This window comes from Centruroides vittatus, unplaced genomic scaffold, assembly GCF_030686945.1.
Source record: "Centruroides vittatus isolate TY-2023 unplaced genomic scaffold, ASM3068694v2 contig_885, whole genome shotgun sequence".
NCBI lineage: Eukaryota > Metazoa > Arthropoda > Arachnida > Scorpiones > Buthidae > Centruroides > Centruroides vittatus.
The window spans coordinates 1,485,578-1,510,947 of record NW_027122577.1 but is presented as its reverse complement, the minus strand read 5'-3'; the positions used below and the strand labels follow the sequence as shown (position 1 = coordinate 1,510,947).

At 37.1% G+C, this 25,370-nt stretch overlaps 1 protein-coding gene across 1 annotated transcript in view; it reads right to left on the bottom strand.

The window, feature by feature from the left end:
• LOC136983757 (adenylate cyclase type 10-like) overlaps positions 1-13,421 on the bottom strand; it is an 85,434-nt gene extending 72,013 nt beyond the window's left edge. Inside the window, exons 1-4 of the mRNA XM_067280600.1 lie at positions 13,334-13,421; positions 13,213-13,246; positions 12,778-12,930; positions 1,532-1,720 (exon numbers count right to left, since the gene is read on the bottom strand). Of these exons, the coding sequence (XP_067136701.1) occupies positions 1,532-1,720; positions 12,778-12,930; positions 13,213-13,246; positions 13,334-13,390 (433 nt within the window). The 5' untranslated portion in view covers positions 13,391-13,421. The remainder of the gene's footprint in view (positions 1-1,531; positions 1,721-12,777; positions 12,931-13,212; positions 13,247-13,333) is intronic.
• Between the last annotated feature and the right edge of the window lie 11,949 nt (positions 13,422-25,370).

Sequence of the window (25,370 nt, the reverse complement as noted above, 5' to 3'; positions counted from 1 at the left end):
TCATCTACAATACATTTTTGGTGAAATTAACCTATCCGATGTCGAAATTTCTCTCCATTGTGTGTCAGCCCGGGTTGAATTTTTGTCTATGCGTAACGAAAATTTCCTGTTTTTGAAAAAAATAATTGTGGCTATTGTATCATCCAAATTATTTTTTTATTGCACAAACAATATACAGTTTAACCCAATTATAATGTCATTTAATGACAACCCTAATATGACGTTAAATGACATAACAACAACCCTAATATAACGTTGTTAGCTGCGTGGCTAAAATCTGCATGCGGCATGTTTCGCTGCTAGGCAGAATTGGTCTGGGTTGCATCCTACCTTGTCCGTGATGTTCACGTTGACTTCGACCATGTGTTCTGTCAGTAAAAATTAACTGAGAAATTAACTGATTATTTGCCTGTCCCAGGCAAATAATTTACTTTCTTTGGATCGGCTACATGATATTTACATAGTGTTGAGATATACAAATCCAAGATTGGCATGGCTGTCGGCTCAAAAGGTTAACTAACATAAAGTGAAATGCTGTCTTTCCTCATTGGAGTTCGGGAGCAAAGTGAGGTCAGAGGGCAAAGGTCACGTGGTGGCACCCTCTGCCCTATGCGTCAAATTTTTATTGGTCCCACGATTTTACTATACTAGATAATGTTAAAAAACCCACTTGTAACAACATAAAACCCCATTTTAATGTCATATTTGAAGCACTTCCAAATTTACAAAATTAGATTACAAATTTTATTTAAGAAAGAAAATACTACGTATTCAATCCTAGGGTCAGAGTCCGCTTTTTTTCCTCTCTCTTTTTTTTTTTTTTGTTTTTGTAACTCTTTCTGCCCTGTGGGCACTAAGAGGGTCTCTTATAGCAAGCCCATTATGGGTTCGGCCAGGCCCACAATGGGGTGGCCGGGTGGTGAGGAACGAGGACTGACATATCCGAATGGAGCACCCCCCGAAAAATTCCTGGGGATTTTTCAACCCGTCCGGATTCAATCCCTGGTCCCCCAGGGCGGCAGGCTGCTAACCTTGACCGCTCGGCCATCCGGCCGGTCAGAGTCCACTTCCTAGAATGACTGTGAGTGGTACTCTCACCATCTGACTTCGGTGGGGTGAGGTGCCTGTTTTACCTGTTTGTAGAAAGAGTGTCGCTATTTTGTATTTTATTTTGACTTGGTTCTCGATCCCCTGACTACCTACAAGTCTGGTTTTTTTATGCGCAAATGATTTGGGTACCTAACACTCTGTGCCAAATTGCAACGCCTGACATATATTCCTTCATACCTGTAAGCTGGTAACACAGGCTGGCAGTATGATTTTATAAACAAGACATAGTCTTGTCAATAATCTTAAATTTGAATATTCAACAAGACATTTATGTTTTTAAATTTTTTCGTTTTGATATAAATAAATACTTTTAGAAGTGCTAACAAATCTGTTTTTGTATGTGATTTTTTATTATGGGATAAGTCACAAGGTAATTACAACACCAAGTGTTTCAGTACTATAAAAAATTTAAATTTCTTACCTGAAACAATGGCAAATAGTACGACACCAATCTGTTCACTTTCATATGGTAATTGATGCTTTTCATTTTCAATGATATATTTAATTACTATATTTGGAATAAATGATGCAAAATAATGCTCATCTAATATTTTTACTGGTTCATCATCATCTAATAATACATTCTCTTCCCTTAATTTGTTGATTTGATCTAAACAAATACACATTTATTTATTTCAATAATTAATAACAAAATGTGAAAAATGAACTTAAGAAATTGCAACTACATATTCATGGAAGAACATATTGGATAGAAATTTGGCTAGTAAAGAGAGAGAAGAATAAGGAAGAAAAGATAACAAAAGCTGAGACCTCCATATTTTTGCAAATCTCTTTTTTTTTACATTCCTGGTTCTGTTATATATAACAGAAGTAAAGTATGGCAATTGGTCAAAGATTTTGTTTTTACATTTTTGGACCCAGGAGATCTTGAAATGTCAAGAAATGTAAAAAAATTTGGGGGTTTTTTCTGTATATATGGATGGATGTCAGCATGTGTGACTTTGTTCACCCTCTTTGAAGCTTAATGACTCCCATACTTTTTGTTAAAAAATTTCAGAAATTTTCAAAGGTTTGTGTTTAAGGGGATTGATGCTATTAAATTTTGATAAAGGTCAACAAAGTGGGGAGATAAAGGGGGGTCATGTGTCATATCTTGAATAGGTCAGATTTAATGATAATTTTACTTGTTATTAGCATTTACAATTTTTTATAAAATACATCCCTACCCTCAAAATTAAGCTTTATGCCATTTTATAATAATTAAAAATATAAAAAAATTTTTAAATAAAATATCATAACAAATGACACCACCAAAATTTTAAATGTTGCCAGGAAAGTTAAGCAACTCATTGCTAGATTTTTGTTTCAAGATAAAAAAAATCATTGACCAGCATTTTGTTTCCCCCATTCCCAGTCCATTTGAAAGACAAAAAAATTCAAAAACAGAAAAGAAAAAAAAGAATGGAAGTGCTGCTAACTGTTCTTTCTTCCTACTCTTTTTTTATTTTCAACTTTACTAACAAATTCACTTTTTTGTACTTGGCTCTGTTCAATATAAGCTTTTAAGTTTAAATTTTAGATATAATTTGAGACTAAGGGTTTACACAAATAATATGGTAAATCATAACTGTAAGCTTTCTTTATAAAAATTTATTTTTTTGTGTTACCTAAATGAAGTATTGTCATTGTAACCTAATGATTAGATTATTTGAAATAAGTCCTCTCAGCTGATTAACTAGAAACATTAAACATAGGTTACCATATGTTATAATTAGTATGAGCAGTCCGTACTTTAAAGGCTCTGTTCGTGCCCATACTGTACTTATAAAAATTAAACAAAATGTCCATACTTTTCAAATGATCGTTAAATGATTGTTAAATCATAACCACTTAGATTTAAATCTGACAAAGGTGCTAAATTTTTGGGCTGCAATTTGAAAACATTGTAGACCTATAAATTCCCACTGTCGTCGTCCATCCGTCTTTCCTTAATCTTTAAAATTGAGTTAGATAGATGAAATGCCAGACCAGATATGGAAACCTTAGGGACAGGACGGTCCAATTAACTATATATAAACTTCTGATGCAAACTGGAAGTCATGTTATTTCAATTCAAAAATTTTCCCCTGAAAGGTGTTAGAGAGACCAGCACGACTATTGTTAAAGGAAAATTATGATGTACAGGGACAAGACACTACAGTACTAATTTGAGGTGGAAAGCATATATTTTAAATTAAATAAATTAAAAATATAATTAAAAATTGCAGCCTGGCATTGTGACAATGTCACAATAAATAATTGCTTGTTGATAATTATTATTGTATTTGTTGGTTATGTTGCAGCATTATATAAGCAAATGTAACTGCTCTGTTGTTTAGGAACATGCGCAAATTCATTATAACGATTTTTTAAATTTGATAGTACTTGTTGTCTAAGTGGTTAAATAGTTTTATTATATTTAAAATTGCATTCTGTGCCCTAAAGGAAAGTGTAAATTGAAACTTCATATAATATGCCAACATTTACTAGATTGAAAAATATGAATAAATTCCCTTTATTTTGTCTCACTGTCTAAGTACTTTTAATGCTAATCTGTCTGTATTTTGTCTTCAACTATTATGATAACACTTAAACATAAAATTAGAATAATTACAGAAAAATAAGTTTTAAATTAAATATCTTAAAATTTGAATTAAATGATTGTGTTGTATAAAATCGTAGGCACGAAAAACCTTTCACACGCTGATTCTAGCAAACAAATTAATAGGCACAAACGTTTTCGGCCGTTTTGAAAACTTTGACCACAGAATTTAAATATTTACCAATTAATTGAAAAGAAACCAAGATTTATGATTGTTAAAATAACAATATATTTCAAACACTTGCATATTTAACATAGCCTAAATTTGTCCAATTTTCATTTTAAAAAGACGTTCACTTATACTTAATAATTTAATATGGATGTTTAAATTGAAATAATTTGTTACACTTATTTCTAAGATACAATTACCAAATTATTTATCAACTTAAAAACAAAATAAAAACTAAGTAAATAAAAAAATTTATTTGCTAAGAAAGTCTAAATTTTTCAGCAGTCAGGTTTGTAACAGTGCTACAGCTGCACAAGAACAGTATGCTGACTTTTACAGGCCCTAAGTTATTTGCACATCAGGAAAAGCCTAGGGACTGATCGTATGTGGGTGAAGGCAGCAGAGGCAAAGATGACAAATGTCTTACAAGAACCATTTATTTTAACACCAAAAGCAATTTGCACCTTTCTAAGTATTTGTCTCCACATCTCTTGACACATGCATGTCGGCACTGTGTGATTTTCAAAAAATGTTTTAATTTTAAATTTTAAGTGTTTTAAATTTTGTATTCCATTCGGTTAATGCTGTTGCATGTCTGTACTTTAAAACTTTGTTCTGAAAAAGCATTCGATTTCAGTCATTGCCTGAAGACAACATTGATAGAAATGTCAAAAGCGCTTGCAAAGAATTAAAAGGTCTTTAACACCAGTTTGTGCCAATTTATTTCTCTTTCTTATGTACACTTGTTGGCATGACATCCAAGCTACATTTTTATGTTACTTTACAAGATGAATACTAGAAAATGGATGTTCTATTCCATGTTGAAGCTGGAAAAATTATGGTGTGGGGAACATCACCCTCCACATCTTAACAGTCGTAATGAACCCCAGGTAATAAGAGTTACTCAATGTAGTGTTTTTACTGCTATTACTATGCTTCTCGTCACTGCATGCAATTAACATGAATGAGATGAATCGTAACAAAAACTAAGTTTATTTTCTGCTTGCGTAACAGTTACATGACTCGACGGCGCGGCTAACACAGAACAACTGACTGTAGAGTTCTTACTGGGAGTTCCAGGAAGTGATAACTCTTACCACCTGGGGTTCGTTACGACTGTTAAGATGTGAAGGGTGATGTTCCCCACAATGGCGTAAATTACATACCCAGCTGCTTTTTCTTTTGAAGTGCAGAGGACATAATGTGATACCCAGGTGTATTACCCTCAATTACAATGCATTTCCTTCATGTTTATGTTGTGTGCTACCTGGCTTGAAAAAATTCCTCCTCGCAAAGCTAAACAGAAACAAACACAAGTGTCTAGCGGAAGTTGAACTTAAGTTGTATGGGGCCCATCTACACTTCTCCAAATTCTGTGACTCGGTGTCTTTCTATGACCATCTTGGAAAACTACACACTGTTGCCTCAGACTTTGCACAAATAATAAAAGCTAAGCTGAGCAAGAAATTCCAGTGGCTCCTTCGTCCAGTGGCTCACAAACAATGCAATGAGGTGTCACCAGTTCCCTTCTACAACTACACAGGGGAGCCTATTTCTTCCAACATTTGCTGGGTGTTACAGCAGGGGCCAAAGTTCATTCCTCCCCACATGGCTCAGACATCTCAGAAATAGTTCCAGCATCCCTGGCAGCACTCAAGAACTCTCAAGCAGATTATTGCTGAAAACCATCAGATATTTATGTATAATTATATAATAAAAATAACTTTCTAATTTACAAACTAAACATTTATGTGTTTGTATGTATGTATGTATGTTAGGGTGTCCCTTATTTTTCGAATATATTTTTTTTCTAACGCACAGGGCCTAGTTTTGTTTATTTTACCCTTAAATACTCCCACAATAAATTTCAGCTCATTTTGATCACTAAAACCCATGCCGACTTGCATCGAATCATTTCCATACATGTGGTGCTAGAGAAGTGGCACGTATTTGTTTATTCGCCATTCTAACACAATTTGTCGGGCTATTAACACGTATAGTATTTTTTCGAAGATGTCAGTTGAATTATGAAGCACTAAAAAACATATTTTGTTAGTCGGAGAGATAAACCACCAAATCACGGGTGCAAAATTACCGTCAAATCGGCAAGTACTCGCATATTTATCAAGTATGGAGACTCTTCATATGTGATAAAGATCCACCAATTTCTTGACACAGGTATAGATTTTTTAGGTATTTTAGCTTTTTCCCAAAATATGATACACTTGCGTATTACAAGATTTACGCTTTCACTCACAGTTAGTTAAACTTTGCGAATGTTAAAAAAACAAAACTGCAAGTACTTGCCGATTTGACGTTAATTTTGCACCCGTGATTTGGTAGTTTATCTCTCCGACTAACAAAATATGTTTTTTAGTGCTTCGTAATTCCACTGACATCTTCGAAAAAATACTATACGTGTTAATAGACCGACAAATTGTGTTAGAATGGCGAATAAAGCAAATACGTGCCACTTCTCTAGCACCATATGCATAGAAATGATTCGATGCAAGTCAGCACGGGTTCTAGTGATCAAAATGAGCTGAAATTTATTGTGGGAGTATTTAAGGGTAAAATAAACAAAACTAGGCCCTGTGCGTTAGAAAAAAAAAATATTCGAAAAATAAGGGACACCCTAATGTATGTATATATATATATATAGGGTAGATGTACCAGTTTTGGCCAGTGTAGTACCAGTTCTGGCCAGAAAACAAATTTAACTTAAAAATATAATCACCACATATTCAAATCTGTCCAATAAAACAAACTTTTATTGTTAACTGTTCACACAGTTAACAATAAAAGTTTGTTTCATTTGTGATTATATTTTTAAGTTAAATTTGTTTTCTGGCCAGAACTGGTACTACACTGGCCAAAACTGGTACATCTACCCTATCTATTATATGTATAACATCTGATAATATTAAATGTCTTAAAGAAAACATATATTTTCTTCTAAATATTTGAAATTCTTACTCATTCTTCTTAGATTATAATTGTCAAATCAAAACAGTAATTAATCTCTGCACACAAAGCTAGAACTAATTTAAAATCGTAGGCACAAAAAACCTTTCACACTCTATTTCTAGCAGACAAATTAATGAGCACAAACGTTTTCGGTCGTTTTAAAAGGCCTTCTTCAGGTGCACTGAGGACGGTTGGAAAGTCGGATAGCCAATGTTTACGCGATGTCATTGTTTATGAGGGGTTTCCTCTTACAAGTGACATCTTAGCAGAGAAGGTTTAAACGACATTGACCTTGGAAAATATTTTAAGATTAGCCAAGATGCGTGAACTATTGTCGAAGATAAGCGAATCCTGAAAGGCGGAAAAAAAGGAAATAGAAGGAAAAAGGAAAAAGAAACCTGATAAATTTAGAAACTGCACGAGAGAACGAAACGGACAAGGAGAGGGTGGACCGGCCTATTTAATTAAGGGGGTTATCGAGGAGTGACCGCCAGGCAGGGGAAAGCGAATCTGCATCCCTGCTGTTAATGCAGTTTCCTTTGAGGGATTCAGTAAAGATCTCTATAGCTTCGATTGTTCTAAGTTTGCTAGAGTCAAGAATAGGAACGGTAATCCTAGCATCTTCCCATTCGGCCGTTATACTGGGTTCGCTTGCGTACTGGGCTAGGGTGGAATTAAATTTTTTGTTGCGCGCGTCGTACCTATGCTCAGCTATCCTTTTGGTAAGCGATCTGTTGGTTGAGCCTATGTAGGTTAATTTATTGCTTGGCTTAACTCTATTGTCCACCAGCGGAACAGAGTAGACCCCTGGAATCCTGGCTTCGCTGCATTTATCCTTGTTATTTGTTAGAAGCTTATAAATCGAAGGGCTGCGCTTGTACGTAAGACCAACTTTGGCTTTTTTGGATAAGATTTTATACGCTTGGCTCAACCTAGGGTCGAAATCAACAACAACTTGCTTACTTCGCAGGTTACGATGACTGGAACTGACGGCTTTGTTAACAACGCGATCATGTATTCTCTGGGCCAGCACATCTATAAATTTACCGTTGTAACCGTGGGCTACGGCGATGCGTTTGATGTGCTGGATTTCACGAAACGCGTCATTAGTGTTAGAGCAATGGGTATAGGCCCTACGGATCAGGGCCCGGTAGGCGGAAATTTTATAGGTAAAGGGGTCGTTCGAGGCTGAGGGGATGAAGAAAGGTAGAAGATTAGGCTTATGGAATACACTAGTGGTTATACAACCGCGGTCTAGGAAAATACTGAGGTCAAGGAAATGGGCCAACCTATCATCCTGCTGATCAAGCTTTAACTTAAGCCCAAACGGATTGTTATTAACAGTCTGCAGCAGCTTACCAACGTCCGGTTCGGATCTCCAGATAATAAGAATATCATCAACATACCGCGTGTAGAGTACAATGTCTGCATTGAAGGTTTGTAGGACTTCGCTATCTAATTTTCTAACCACTAACTCACAGAGGTCTCCAGACAGGGGGCTACCCATTGGGACCCCTCTTCTTTGAAGGTAGATTCGCTGGTTGAAGGTGAAAAAGGAGTTGTAGCATACTAGGTGGGCCAGCTCCAAAATCTGCTTGTGGTGCTTAGGTCCGGGCGGAACGGCTTGGAAGAGGAAGTCTCTAAGGGCACAGAAGCACGGCTCCAATTTAATGGATGGATACATAGCTTCATAGTCTAACACTGTGATAAACTCTTGCCCGGTTAAAGCAATGCCTTGTAATTTAGAGACGAGTTCACCCGCGTTTGAAACGGTGTAGCTATATTCTTTCAAATAAGCTCTGAGGAGCTCATGCAGACCCCTTTCAAGGGGGAGTGTTGGGGATCTTGACTTGTCCACAATCGGCCGTATATGTTTGCCTGGTTTATGGGCTTTAGCATAGCCAAAAAGCCTTGGTACCTCGGGAGACCGCATCGTTGCATTTCCTAAGCGTAGGTGTTTAGCTAGAGGTGCAGAGATTAGTAACATGGCATCGCCGGCCAAACTATACAGAAAAAAACGTCTTAGCTTTAACAAGACTCAGAGAAAAATTTAATTTCTTATTGGACTGTAAACGGAACAAGGTTTTTCCAACGTCGATCCAGAAAATCAGTTTACCGACAGGCTGCTCCTCCCTGCTCCCAAAGCTCAAGTTTGTCTGCCTTAGAAAAGCCATTCGAAGCACCAGGAAGTCATTATATGCTAACTTGCACCAGCTTATCAACCTCGAAAACACCCTCTTTAACCTCGACCCGGTCCTCCTGTCAAATGTCAACTCCAGAGTCATAAACCTACAAGAGCAAGTTCAGCAGTCTCTACGCAGGAAATACGCCAAAAAATTGAGTTGGGTCATGAAAAACCAAAAGAAACAGCGCAAAAACAAGCTGGAATGTCCCCTCATATGCTGGGACAATATTAAACCTCCGGAAGAGTTGGTTCAAGCCTTTAGATTTGGGCCTATGTTCGCTCCAAAACCTCCGAAAATCTCAGCCTATACTATCGTTCCGAATATCGAGAAACTTCTACGGCCCGTTACAGCTCAACATAAAGAGTTCTTTAGATGGAATACAGCGCTCAGCAGAAGAATTAAAGAGGTTGACGACAGAGACAAGGTTTTCTGGACAAGCGTAGATAAGAGTAAGAAATGGTTACAAGCTAACGATATCACCCTTACTAGAGCGGATAAAAGCAGAAACGTCGTTCTTATGAAGAAGCATACGTACGTTCAGCTCCTCGAGGAATATATCAGGTCTACGGAATGCCAAAACATCGCGGAAAGTTTCTTAGACAAGCTCCAGAATAGAGTTGTTAGATTTACCTGTTCACCTCTAGCTAAACACCTACGCTTAGGAAATGCAACAATGCGGTCTCCAGAGGTACCAAGGCTTTTTGGCTATGCTAAAGCCCATAAACCAGGCAAACATATACGGCCGATCGTGGACAAGTCAAGATCCCCAACACTCCCCCTTGAAAGGGGTCTGCATGAGCTCCTCAGAGCTTATTTGAAAGAATATAGCTACACCGTTTCAAACGCGGGTGAACTCGTCTCTAAATTACAAGGCATTGCTTTAACCGGGCAAGAGTTTATCACAGTGTTAGACTATGAAGCTATGTATCCATCCATTAAATTGGAGCCGTGCTTCTGTGCCCTTAGAGACTTCCTCTTCCAAGCCGTTCCGCCCGGACCTAAGCACCACAAGCAGATTTTGGAGCTGGCCCACCTAGTATGCTACAACTCCTTTTTCACCTTCAACCAGCGAATCTACCTTCAAAGAAGAGGGGTCCCAATGGGTAGCCCCCTGTCTGGAGACCTCTGTGAGTTAGTGGTTAGAAAATTAGATAGCGAAGTCCTACAAACCTTCAATGCAGACATTGTACTCTACACGCGGTATGTTGATGATATTCTTATTATCTGGAGATCCGAACCGGACGTTGGTAAGCTGCTGCAGACTGTTAATAACAATCCGTTTGGGCTTAAGTTAAAGCTTGATCAGCAGGATGATAGGTTGGCCCATTTCCTTGACCTCAGTATTTTCCTAGACCGCGGTTGTATAACCACTAGTGTATTCCATAAGCCTAATCTTCTACCTTTCTTCATCCCCTCAGCCTCGAACGACCCCTTTACCTATAAAATTTCCGCCTACCGGGCCCTGATCCGTAGGGCCTATACCCATTGCTCTAACACTAATGACGCGTTTCGTGAAATCCAGCACATCAAACGCATCGCCGTAGCCCACGGTTACAACGGTAAATTTATAGATGTGCTGGCCCAGAGAATACATGATCGCGTTGTTAACAAAGCCGTCAGTTCCAGTCATCGTAACCTGCGAAGTAAGCAAGTTGTTGTTGATTTCGACCCTAGGTTGAGCCAAGCGTATAAAATCTTATCCAAAAAAGCCAAAGTTGGTCTTACGTACAAGCGCAGCCCTTCGATTTATAAGCTTCTAACAAATAACAAGGATAAATGCAGCGAAGCCAGGATTCCAGGGGTCTACTCTGTTCCGCTGGTGGACAATAGAGTTAAGCCAAGCAATAAATTAACCTACATAGGCTCAACCAACAGATCGCTTACCAAAAGGATAGCTGAGCATAGGTACGACGCGCGCAACAAAAAATTTAATTCCACCCTAGCCCAGTACGCAAGCGAACCCAGTATAACGGCCGAATGGGAAGATGCTAGGATTACCGTTCCTATTCTTGACTCTAGCAAACTTAGAACAATCGAAGCTATAGAGATCTTTACTGAATCCCTCAAAGGAAACTGCATTAACAGCAGGGATGCAGATTCGCTTTCCCCTGCCTGGCGGTCACTCCTCGATAACCCCCTTAATTAAATAGGCCGGTCCACCCTCTCCTTGTCCGTTTCGTTCTCTCGTGCAGTTTCTAAATTTATCAGGTTTCTTTTTCCTTTTTCTTTCTATTTCCTTTTTTTCCGCCTTTCAGGATTCGCTTATCTTCGACAATAGTTCACGCATCTTGGCTAATCTTAAAATATTTTCCAAGGTCAATGTCGTTTAAACCTTCTCTGCTAAGATGTCACTTGTAAGAGGAAACCCCTCATAAACAATGACATCGCGTAAACATTGGCTATCCGACTTTCCAACCGTCCTCAGTGCACCTGAAGAAGGCCTTTTAAAACGACCGAAAACGTTTGTGCTCATTAATTTGTCTGCTAGAAATAGTGTGTGAAAGGTTTTTTGTGCCTACAATTTCAAAACAGTTATAATAAACAATTTAAACGATGTTGCTAGAGTTAAAATCATTTGTTCATATGACAAAAAAATAAATAAATAAATAAATCAATTCAAAAATAATGAAATATTTTTACTGAGAATCTAATAATATAATATCCTATGTCAGTACATTATCAGCTCTATGCAAAACACTTTTTATTAGAATGTCTCTATGGCAATTACATTCAAATTCAAACTTTTTTAGAGCTATCTATTAATCGTGCCATTTTAGTTCCTGTCATTATCATTTAGTAAGATTTTTAACAAATTTTTTCTTTACAAAATTCATTTACAAAAAAGTTAATGGTGGGCAAAAATTATTTTTATCATTATTTGATAAATCTTATCACATCATATTTCATTTTATAGTGTGCTTTAGCTAACGTTAAGCTGGACCCCTAAATTAGAAATACCAATAATTGATTTACCAGAATTTAAATGTATCAAACCTCAAAAATTTTTATGAAAATTATATCTTAAATATGGATTGACAAAATTCACTTAATTCACAACATAATGCCATTTAACTTGTGGTAGACAACATTTTCCCAAGTACATCAATTTTGCTGGATGATGCATACCCAAATTTGAAAATCAACAAAATTGATGTATATATTGCTTTTATTCGAATAATAGCCACTATTTCATAAATAACAGCTACTATTTTAAACTACTTTTTTCTCCGTAATTACTTTTTGATGCAGCCATTATTTCCTTTGCATATACCTATTTGATGTCCATTATTAAATACTTATTTGTAAAAGATTCATTTTTAATTAAAGTAAATTATACTTGAAATGGCAACTAGTATATTTCTTTATAATGAATGTAATATTCATTATAACCAGTAATAAGAAAATATTCTATATACCAGTAATAAGAAAACAATTAAAAAATTACATCTACTGTATAATGTGCATTTTGCACATTTCACAAGTTCATTTGTTAAATAAATATGGTACCTAGCTACTGTAATTTATGGAATATATTAATTTTACACTGTTTCCCTAAGTTTTCAGAAATACTCAAATGCTTTCAAATAGTAGACATACTGTTTGAAAGCAGTTTTTCATTTCTAATAATATTTATTGAATCTTTCTAATACAATTTATTACAGTACACTATAACTAAAAATAATGATAATCTATTTAATATGCTTATGCTAATTATTTGAAAAATTTATAAATTACATAATTACCTTTATAACTTAATTTTTTGTAATTTTTTATCTTTTTAATTATATTTTCAATAATCCTATGTGAAAAGTTAGGATGTTCTTCTGAATCATCTATTTGGCTCTCTGATTTAAGATATTGATTTTCTTGTTTATTGCCTTTATTTTCAGTTAAATCTAATTAAAAATAAAAATCTATATTTATATTTTGGAAATTAACATTTATTTATTAATCAACTCTAAAAATTTTCAATGTTATAAAACTTTAAAACAATTTTTCAATAGAGCAGAAATTTTATAGTAAACACCTTAGTAGAAGTTACTTTTGTGTACTGTAATTTGTACTGCACGTACTATATGTAAAGTTTATATTCAGCCATTTATACTATAAATGGCTGGAAAGTAACTTCTGCCAATTTTATTTTATAATAATTTAATTATGAAAATCAGCAAACTAACCTAACATTATGAAAATCTTCAAGTTAAATGCAGACTAAAAGAAATAATATAAAAACATTATTAATCAAATTAACCAAATTAAATAATAATGAATTAACAATAAAAAATGTAATCTAAACACATTATTCTTACTAAATGTATTTAATAATTTAAATAAAAAACACTTTAATATTAACATTTTAGTATCAAAAGTTTAAAATAAGTATATAGTGGAATCATTATGAAGTTAATCTAAGTATTGATAGCCTCTGTAATAACTTCAGCTTCAGCTTCACCTTCAACCTAGGCATGAATTTAGTCTGTTATTCAGAATAGACTATCTTCATATTCCAAGATGGCCCATTAATCAAATTAAAAATATTAACATTTCTGTAGTATTACCCATTATGAAAGATAAGGTTATATGATTTATTTAAAGCCAAGAAGCCACTTCGTAACAAAAATTTGTTTATTCAATATTAAATATATTTTTGAATAAGAAATATCAATTCCATTTTGAACCCAACAACTGACAACCAAACTATATTTCTGCATAATATCACAATGCAAATTATAATATAAAACAATTTAAAAAGGATAAAAACTATTTTTATCATTAACATTTAATCTCTTACATAAATAATATACAATATTAGAGTCGTCAAGGAGGAAACTGGGGATTTTTCTCCAGGCACACAGTGTTTCCTACTCTTATAAAATTATTATTTTTATTAACAGAAAATAAAATCTTTAAGACTGCTTCTTATTAATAAAGAAACACTATACGTATTGTTAAAAAAAAGGGCTAAATGGACCGCCGAAAGGCAAAAGGGGTCCTTCCTATGGTACCTTGGCGCCCCAAACTAATTTGCGACGGCCTCGTCTGTGAATTCAGAATATGTATGAAAAAACATAAACCTAAACACAGGGAATTTATGCGTTTGCTTGAAGCAGATATCATACGAATTTCCTGTTAAAACAATGTCAAACTTGAGAAATGATGTACGGTTAATGTTACCTATGGTTCCAAGATGGCGGCTCGTCTCTGATTCCAGCAAATAGAAGAAGGGAAACAGTGGGGATGCACGTTCTAACCTAACCTAACCTAATTTAACCTATTCTAATAAATTACCATAATTATTACCAACAAAATTATTAGAATAGGTTAGGTTAGGTTAAAACGTGCGTCCCCACTGTTTCCTTGCTAGAATCAGACGAGCCGCCATCTTGGAACCATAGGTAACATTAACCTGATGTACTGTACTGTACCATCCATTTTGTTTCTTAATTTATTTTTCTGTAAATCGTCAACATTTAGAATCATACATATTCTAAAAAATTCATAAATTGTTCGAACGATCGAAGTTTACACATAACTATTCAACTCCATCTTGCTCGAAAATTCCTCGAATAAAAGTCGAACGGGAAAATGACCGAAAATAATATTTTTTACAACATTATATACAAATCGAATAAAAACTTATTCGTCAATCTATTCATTTACATTCTATTCACGACTGTTAATTTAAGAATAACATATTACACAACCAAAACGTAACCTTGGGTCCTCGTCTCAAGGTAAACATCTTTCTGTGACTCATAAACGGACTGCTAAAGAAATTTTGGTTTACAAAGTTTTTAATAATGTTTCGATTTAAAAAAATTAGCAACCATTAATTAAGATTGTATCAGAGTGTTGTACGAAGAATAGAATATATCCATCTTCGATTTTGTCTATTGTAGAGAGATTCCATTCGTACTGGGGGTAGAATGAAAATGGAAAACTTTCTTGACTATGAAAAATCGTGAAGATCCCAATAAAATTCGAATTTGTTTTGAAGTAGTAGGGCCTTCTAGAGCGACCAGATCCTGTTCGGCCCGAATGGACCTAGAAATTTTCATAATGGGCTGATTAGGATATATTGGCCCCTCTTATCCTTCGTCGGTTAATGTTACCTTAGGTAGCCAAGATGGCGGCTCGTCTCTAATTCCAGCAAGGAAACAGTGGGGCGCACATTCTAACTTAACCTAACCTATTCTAATAAATTACCATAATTATTAGCAACCAAATTATTAGAATAGGTTAGGTTAAGTTAGAATGTGCGCCCCACTGTTTCCTTGCTGGAATTAGAGACGAGCCGCCATCTTGGCTATCTACGGTAACATTAACCCATTCGTCTTCCCTCATCGTGGGTCTGGCCAAACCCACGATGGGCGTGATTTAAAAAAAAAAAACTCTCTTGTTACCCTTAAAGGGGAAAGATTAAACGTAGAAATAAGCGAGTATCTTACCTAAAGAATTCTCCTGATAGAATTCAAAAATTAGAATATGCAAAGTAAGCAAAGAGCAGCAAAGTAAAAATATTCAAATAATTAAATATACGTAATTGGAATGCTATGTAAAGCATTAGTTAAATTCAAGCTTCGAATATTCGATCATTTATAAATAACTTAAACTTCTAAATAAGAACATCTTTTTGAAACTCTCGCTATTCTGTGGGCATTAAGAGGGCTTTTCTAGCAAAGCTTGTTATGGGTTCGGCCAAGCCCACAATGGGGAAGCCGGATGGTGAAGGAAGGGACCCGACATATCCGGACGGACCACCCCCGAAAAATTCCGGGAATTTTTCGACCCGTCGGGATTCGAGCCCGGGTCCCCCAGAGCGGTAAGCTGCCACCTTAACTGCTCGGCCATCCGGCTGTCACAAATAAAACTAGTTTAAAGTGACCAGGCGTCAAGGATTTTTCGGGACAATGCCCCAATTTTTGAACTGTGAAATCTATCTTGCTTTTAGACAGTTTTATAATTATATTCAAAAATAGCCAAAATTGCATGAATTGTTATCGCGATTGCTGTAGGTCGTCATTCTGTAAACAAGAACACAGTATATGAATAAATAAAATGTACATTAGGTCATTAGTCGTTCATAACATCTGTCATCGACGTAAGAAAGCTAGAAAACCGACGATCTTTTTTTTTTTTTTTTTTTTTAACTCTTTCCGCCCTGTGGGTACTAAGAGGGCCTCTTTTAGTAGGCCCATTATGGGTTCGGCCAGGCCCATAACGGGGCGACCGGGTGGTGAGGGACGGGGCCCGACATATCCGAACGGACCACCCCCGAAAAATTCCTGGGGATTAATCGACCCGTTCGGATTCGATCCCGGGTCCCCCAGAGCGGTAGGCTGCCACCTTTACCGCTCGGCCATCCGGCCGTCTATGAAAACCGACGATCGTCGTGATTCATCATGTCACGTCGAAACGCCTGGTCTAACGTCCCGCATTTTACATTTCCAAATCTGGTCACTAGTCTAGATACGAAGAAGAGTCAAAAGTAAGTTTGAGGATACTATAGATTACCACCTATGGAATTTCGGGTCTTTCGGTATCAGGGCCGGTTCTAGGGTTTTGAGCGCCCCGGGCAAAACAAAATTTGGCGCCCTTTCATACAAGAATATACAAATTTACTGCAAATTTATAAAAAAGAGTAAAAAAAGGCAAAAAATCAAAATTACACAATAAAGAACTGTGTAAAAAATTTATTTATTTAAAGCACGGCAAGTGTTGTTAATGCAAAGTTTACAGAAAGACAAAGTCATTTTACCATTAAGGCGTATGGCAGGCGCCAGTATCACTGACTATTCATAATTTTGTTGATATTTGTAATTTATAAATTTGATCTCGTCCATTTTTTGAGTAGATTGTTGTGATACGTGATACTGATTACAAATTATCTTTTCAAAATAAATAAAAATAAACTTTTTAGAGATTAAAAAGCATTTGTCTGCATCAATGTTGTGTGATAAAAGCCATAAAAATTCTTAGGTTTCATTATTTTAATTAGTAAATTTTTGTTTTTGTCTATTAATCTTTTTTTTGAGTTATTATGAATTCTGACTATACAAATAGTTTTCTTTGAATAATTGCAATATTATTTATATCTGTTGACAATAATAAAATAATTAGCGTTGTGACCTTTATTTGGTATTATTAATTAAAACAATTTATTGCTTGCTAAAAAAATCGATGTCTCATGAAAAATGATCAATTTTAATTTATAAAATCTAAAAAAATAATGAATGTAAAAAAATATTTTATTTTTATATCGGCGCCCCTCAAAATTTGGCGCCCCAGGCAGTCGCCCGGCTTGCCCGCCCCTTTATCCGGCGCTGTTCGGTATATATCTGAACTCAGGAGACCGAGACGGTTCAACAATAACCTACTTTTGGACCGGAGACGAAAAATAGAAAAGTTATCATACTTTTTCCAGGCGATCGCGCGATGATCGGAAGTCGCGTCGCTCTCTCCGCTTTCGTATCGCGTGTTTAACCCTCCTGGAGATGACCGTAGTCCGACGTCATGGTTTGCAGACTTTACCGCAAGATGGCAGTACTAGCAACTATGGTGCTATCTTCATGAGAGCATTAAAAAAGTATGATAACTTAAAAGGTACGATAACTTTTTTATTTTTCGTTTCCGGTCCAAAAATAGGGTACCGTTGAACTCGTCTCTGTCCCCTGAGTTCAAATATTTAATCAAAGTCCTGAAATTCCATAGGTGGTAATCTGTAGTACACCGTAAGTTTCAATTGGCAAGAACTTTCTGTCGATAAATGATATTTAGATGAAATCTGTTGGCAACATTAGTAATACCTCCAACTACAAGGCATAGCAGATTTGTCCACGTGGCTGAGAAGTTAACCAGTTTTCAGTCATGAAAAATTAACTTCTCAGCAAAATTGGAAGATCGTGCAAAAACTCGTTTCTTATGAGCAAAAAAAAATGTATCCACACTGAAATTCAATGCCAGTCGAGAAAAGTGTACGGTGAGAAAGCTTTTGTATGACCTCATTCAGCATGCATCACGAAGGCCCTGCTGGGAAACTTCAAATGGATTGTATGGGAACATCCTCCCTACAGCTACACTCTAGCTTCCTACAGGAAATCAAAAGACGCAAGGTCTTGTAATTTCCACATGTTTGGCCCCATTAAAAGGATCTTCCGAATCGCCGATACGACTCCGACGAAGACATCCCAAATGTGACACGGGAATCATGTTGGACGGGAACACTTCCAACAAAGAATAGAAAAACTCTTGCCACAATACAATAAATGTTTAAATAAACTTAATGATTGCGTCGAAAAGTAGCGCTTGGATTGTACAGTACATTCACACAAAGAAACATTTTTTGACTCGTATGTTTCGTACGTACATTTATTTCTTCGTAAGAGAGAAACCAGGCCCAATTATGGACTATTATCCGCCTGCGTGCCAGAGATAATTGGCCGCCCCTACCAATGCTGATCGCGAGTAAATTTTAAATCTAAGCCAACGCACGAGAGCCCACTAGTATGGTGACGGGGGTAAAAATTCCATAAAAATATTTCATATTTTCATTTTATTCAAATCAAGTCGATAATACGAGCCTTTGTTCAAAGTTATATTTCAGCGCTGCCATAAAATACAAGTTGCAAGTTAAAATGAAATTTTCCTTATTTAGTATATAAATTTAATACATACGTACGTGTATATGAATATTTAAATTAATAACTTTAGTGAGCATCTCTTTGTTTATTTAAATTCAACTGCAATTTGAAAAAATTGTAGACCTATAAATTTCCACTGTCGTCCGTCCGTGCGTCTGTCCTTCCTTAATCTCGAGAACGGAGTTCGATACATGAAAATCAAGATTAAATATTGAAAGATTAGGGACGGCATGTCCCGATTAACTATATATAATTCAAAAAGTTCTCCTCCAAAAGAGTTAGATAATGACCTGCGGGAGTCTGTTGTTATTACATTGACATGAAAAACTATATTTTTTAGTGCACTATCGGTCGCCCTAAGAATTTAGCCGCCAGCGTGCATGCACGCACTGCATACCTACAAAAACCGGCACTGACTCGTTCCAAGCGAGATTTTCTCGACCTCCCATCCATCTTCCCTATGTGTTAAACATATAACTTTTCGCTCGAGTTTGTTGAAATCCGGCAGCCTGCCAGTGGTGTTAGAAATAATTGGCAATTAAGATCCTAAAACGCGTCGTGAACAAAATGGTGTACATCGAGTATCAATTTATCACCGAAACAATATATTATGTAATAGATATGGTACGTTGCAGACCAACTAAAAACAATTTATGTGCAAGTGTCTAGTGTACAATAAGAAACTGTTTATATAGAAGTGTCACTACTTGTTATACTTTCAACATCTAGAATAACAAGGTGACGGCCGGATTTTCGAGCAGTTAAGACTTGACTACCGCTCCGAGATCAATTTTGGGATGTTGAAGAACCCAGTGAGATGTGTCAAGACACTCGGCAGCCAAAATTGTGGATCTTCAGAAACCAAGCATGGGTAAGATTAAAACGGCTCTCTCTTAGTGCCTTCCATAAACAAAACAAAACAAAAAACCACCAGCTGCCATATTACAAGTGTGCGATGAAATATATGATGAGCACGAAGATCTTTAATTAATGATCTGTTCTGTTCTGTTCTTGTTCGTGGGTTTATGTTGGAAGGTATGGCCGTTGTCGGCTTTTCTTCCGATGCGCCGCCTGGTGGTTAGGCGAAGCGGCCGGTCTTATATATGTACCGCTCAAGGGCTGAGATGTGGTGGCTCGGGTCTAAACCCGCGTGTGGCCAGTAAAGTTGGCTGAGGTGGCGAGTCTGGTTCAGGTCCAAAGAAAGGGCTTGGCCCAACTCCCGACGGGCCTCGTTGTACGCCGGACACACCAGCCAAAAATGATCGGGGGATTCCTCCTGCCCGCAGTGCTGGCAGTCCGGTGAGCGGCTAAGGTGACGAGAAAAAAGGAAAGATTGAAGAGGCGCCGTATTAGTACGTAACCTCGCCAAAAGCGATTCCGCACGGCGCGAGGAGGCCAGATGGTAAGGCCAAGGAGAGAACGGCCGGAGGTGCTCCCTCCCCTTGTGCCGGAGAGCAGCCGACCAATTGTCGGTGAGGGCGAGCACGATCTTGTCCCTGTTGAACCGACGTAGGTCTCTCGGGGTAAGGGAATGGCGCCAGGAACCAGTAAGATCGGTGTGACTGGCTGCCCTATCGGCCGCTTCGTTAATCTGAATGCCCGAATGTCCTGGGATCCAAACGAGGTCCAGGGGGGCGGGGAACCTGCTGACAATAGATGCAATGTCTGAGATAATGGCCGTCGATGAGAAAGAGACGTTCGTGATTGCCTGCAGGACAGAGCGGCTGTCTGAAAAAATTACGGTCGGACGATTATATTGAGAGGCGATCATCAGCGCTCGCTGAATCCCGATAGCCTCTGCCGTGAAAACGCTGCAGGCGTCGTGGAGACGCCAAGTCTCCCGGATACCCTCGCTAGGAATGACGATGCCGATCTGCGTCCTGAGAGTAGTTTTCGATGCATCAGTACCGATGCAGAACCTGTCGTACCAAAGTTTAGCGTGGAGCTCAGAGTAAAGGCTTTTCAAGCCCTCGGCGTGATCCGCACCCGCTACGGACCACTCATTGAGGTGGACCTTGGGCCGGATCTGATCTGCACACGGAGGGAGGAAATTCTGGCGGTAAAGGCTGGCGACCGGGAGACTCTCCTTAGCGAAATGGGTAAAGACCCGGGCGACGTAAGGAGACTGAAAGCGGCGCCAATGGTGAGAGGCCAGACTGGGAGCCGCCTGGAAAAGGTGGAACAGAGGGCTTGATGACCCCGAGTTTTTTTTTTAACTCTTTCCGCCCTGTGGGCACTAAGAGGGCCTCTTTTAGAAAGCCCATTATGGGTTCGGCCAGGCCCACAATGGGGCGACCGGGAGGGCTTGTTAGCAATACCGAAATACGAGCGAGATTTGTGCGCAGATAATTCGATTATTGATGAGAATGTGTAAAATTCCATTTCATCCATGCAAGTTTTTTATATCGATTTTGTTTTCGACACTGTTTTACATAAAAAAACACGTAGTTAATTAACAATTAACTTTATTCACTCTCGGATACAACTGACTGGGATGACGACTACACAAAGACTTTCTCAGACAAACGAAAAGTATGTTGGAATTTCCACCTTTGACTAGACGCCCAGATCCCCGTCTAAAACGAAGTCTCGGGGATGTCCAGGTAGAGTCCATGTTCTAGAACGCCTTTGTCCGGATGTTTATTATTCTGGGAAGCTGGATGGTGGTTGTTCTGACAAACTGGATGTTGCCTGTTCTGGAGTGGTTGTTCTCTTCGAGCTATCAGTTGATCGATATGTCTCCTTTCTATAGTTCCTTCTGGTGAGGCTACCATGTATGTATGTATATGGTCCAGTCTTTTCTGTCACCTTACCTGGGGCCGTATTCTGGTCACAGTCTCTGGTCTCTCGTAAGCCGGTCTCTGATTGGCTAATCCGAATAATTAGCCAATCAGCGACCGGCTTGTGAGAGACGAGAGACGGTGACCAGAATACGGCCCCTGGTTTTCACTTCTTTGCATCTCTATAGCACCTGTAATTGTTGTTGTCTCCTATCTGGAATTCTCGTATTCTTGTTTCCTCTTTTCTATCTTTACATAGGTGTGAATTTAGTCGATCATGGATGGTCGACTAAATTCACACCTATATAAGGATAGAAAAGATCTGTAGTGCTACTAGGTGTTGTGCATAAGCCAAACAAAAGTCTGGGGAGCAACCCCCTTTGTTTTTTTCTTGGCTGTGATGTAATTTTTCGATTCTCCTCTTTATAATTTGCACCTGTCTCTCTACTTGTCCGTTGGAAGAGAGATGATATGGAGGGGTAAATATGTGCTGTATCCAATTTTTTCGTATAAATTCTTGTATTTCTTGGGATTTAGAGCTTTGATGATTATCTGATACAATTGTACAGTGGTGCCTCATATAACGTACTTAATCCGTTCCAGGTGCACGTCCGTTAAGTGAAACGTCCGTTATACGAAACGCATTTTCCCATATAAATACATATTAAAACATCTAATTCGTACTGCATAAAATAACCGTACTGTATCATTAAAAAATGAACATGGGGTGCGTTCTTTTATTCCTCCGCGTAACTCTGCGCGAGCGACATCCGTTTAAAAATTCCTGCGGAACGCGTTCCTAAATTCCGGTGGGAGTGCGCGCCGTCGAACGGCAAAATCGGCCGCTTGTAGCAGTAGTTTACGGTGGAAAGCAACATGGCGTCCTCCATGGCTCAGATAGTTTCGTTTCTGGGTCCATTATGTGGTTTTATGAATGAAAATTTAGAAATTGTGAAAGCGCGAGTTAGTGCACGCGGTGATGTGTCTTTACGAATTTTTTCGAATGGTAGCCGGCATTCTAATTTTTTCGTGGCCATTTTGAATGCTCTTTCAACAAATAATCCATTTTATGGTTAAATTTTACAATTGGGACCCTTTTTTTGCCTTTAAAAGCTCATATTTTAGAATTATAGATTCCTCCATCACGATACTATCGATAGTGCAGGCGCTGCCATCTTTCTTTCACTGTCCTTCCTAAATGACTACAAACAGTAGCGCACTCCCGTAGTAGCGGAGACGCAGAGCGACCGCTATTAAAGAACGCACCCATGGAGCAGTCACCAATTATGCCGGAAAGTCCGTTGCTCGAATCACGTAACGGCCAAACAGAAAGTCCGTTGTTCGCAGCGTCCGTTATTCGAGGCACCACTGTATTTGGTAGTCCAATGTGTACTAAATATTCTCAATAATTTCACGGTTTCCTGAGTTGACTGCGTTTGTACTTCTTCTACCTCCACCCATTTCAAATAAGCATCCACTAGAATAAAATATGTACTGTGCATCCATAGTGTGATCCTGCATGATCAATGTGTACTGGGTTCCAGGGTCGCGAGGGTGATGGCCAATAATGCATCAACATTAATCATCTCTGCCGACCAATGTGAATGCGGGCCATTTTCTTCAAAACAGCACACCAAATACACAAAAAATAAAAACAACCAACATATTTATTTACCAATACACAAACACGATGGCTGGAAGCAAGCTCTTAATTGCTTTCCTTGGAAACTTCATTGTAGATACTTACACAAAAAGCACTCTGATATCTGAAGTCTCAAAAAGTAGCCAAATTTTTCTTTTACTGATTTTCCTAAAAATTATATTACTGTCAGATGCAAAAATAAGATTGGACCAATTTTGGCATTTTTACTTATATTACACTTATTTTAATTTTTTCTACATAGTAAGTTTATCTACAATCTATGAAATTTCTATATCAATAATTATATTTTAGCTCATTTATAGCACAGTGCAGCAAAGGGCTGGATGAACTGAACTCATGGGCCAGATGCGAGGCCGTAGTTTGGCGACCCCTGGTCTATATAATGGTTCAGCTTCGGTTGCTTTATCTTTCAAAAATTTAGAAGTTTACAAAACCAAAAAATGCCTGTAACTCTTGTTTGTTTTTCGGGTCCCGAACCTGTTGTATCACCGCAATTTTATCTGGTGTGGGTCGAATGCCCTGAGCATCTATCAAATATCCTAAAAATTTAAGTTGATTTGTCTTGAATAGGCATTTGCTTTTGTTCAGTTTTAGTCCAGCTTCTGAAATCCGGTTAAGAATTTTCCTCAACTTTTGATGTAGGGCTTCTTCATTGAGTCCCATGACAAGTATATCATCTATCATCACAATTGTCATTGGAATACCTCCTACGATCTTTTCCATCTCTCTCTGGCAAATAGCTGGACAACTCACTCCAAATGGTAATCTTTTCATTTTATATAAACCTTTTCATGTGTTGATAGTCAGTATCTCAGACTCCTGGTCCACAGAAAATTGGAAATAAGCTTCGTTGAAATCAAGCTTGGCAAATACTTTCCCACCAGATAATGAAGAAAGTATATTGTTAATGGCTGGCAATGGGTATACATCTACTTTTATTGCCTCTCTGTTTACAATGCAGCATTAATCTCTGCATAAATGTACACTTCCATCTGGTTAGAACTTCCAAGTGGGCCACTTGGAAGTTCTAACTGGTTCTATAACTCCTAACTGATGAAGTCGATTCAACTCTCGTTCTACCATTGTTCTCAATGCAAAAGGAACCTGTTTTGCTCGCATAAAAATAGGCTTTGCTTCTTTATCGCTAAACTCACTGCCTCGCCTCTAAATAGACCCATTTCTAAATTATTGAATAAATGCTGGAATTCTTACTTCAGATCGTCTGCATCATGTTGGTGATATAGTCCCTTTAATCACTAACAATGGCAGATTCCTAACTTTTCCATTAAATTGCACCCTCACTTCCCAAGTACTGACTGGGCCTGATGCTGCTTCATACTAGAAAAATTTTGTTTAAAATCATTTTAAAAAAGTTCATATAAAAACAATTAGGTGTATGTTATTTTTTGGTACGATTCAATAGAACTGTGGTCCTAAATCAGATTAGATTTATACATAAGCTAAATAACGACAGCTTGCTTTTAAATCTATTATTTGATTTAGACATGTAACCCTAAGCTATTTGTTATAGCTTAGGGTTACATGTCTAAATTCCATCCTTACCAAAATCAAAGTTGGCAAACTTTTATAGATGCGCCTGCCAAAATAAGCACGTTTAACTCTAAAGCTTCTACATAACACAGCATTGATTATATTTAACAATCTGTTACTAATTTAGGTAATTGAAGATTATTACATATTTCATGTATGTATTTGTATGTTCTTTGATACTTAAAAATTTGATTTCAGAATCAGTTGGCATCTTAGAATTGAGAAAGAAGTTATTCAATTATATGACAAAAATCAGAACAATTTGCAAATTTACTACTCTTAAAATCAAATCTAGTTTACTAGATAAAATATTGTAGCATGTATTTGATGGTAAAATTGAAGAGAATGAATTAAATTAACTCTTCAAAAGGTAGCAATAGACTAATTTTGAAAATATCACAAAATTAAGAAAAATTTTTATACAATTTGAACAAAAGAAAAATTTTAATTTTTATTATTTCATGTGATATTTGAATGAACGGAGTTAAATTTGATTACATGCAATATTAAATTCATTTAAAAAAACATTTTAAATATGACCAAGAAAATATAAAATTATTAATAATACAATTTTTTATTCTTTATACTTTATTTAGATTAATTATAATTACATATCAAATCTATTTATCATTTAAATAGATTAATGTTATAGAAATAATAATTCTGATTGTAATATTTCTCAGTTGTAAATCAATTATTTA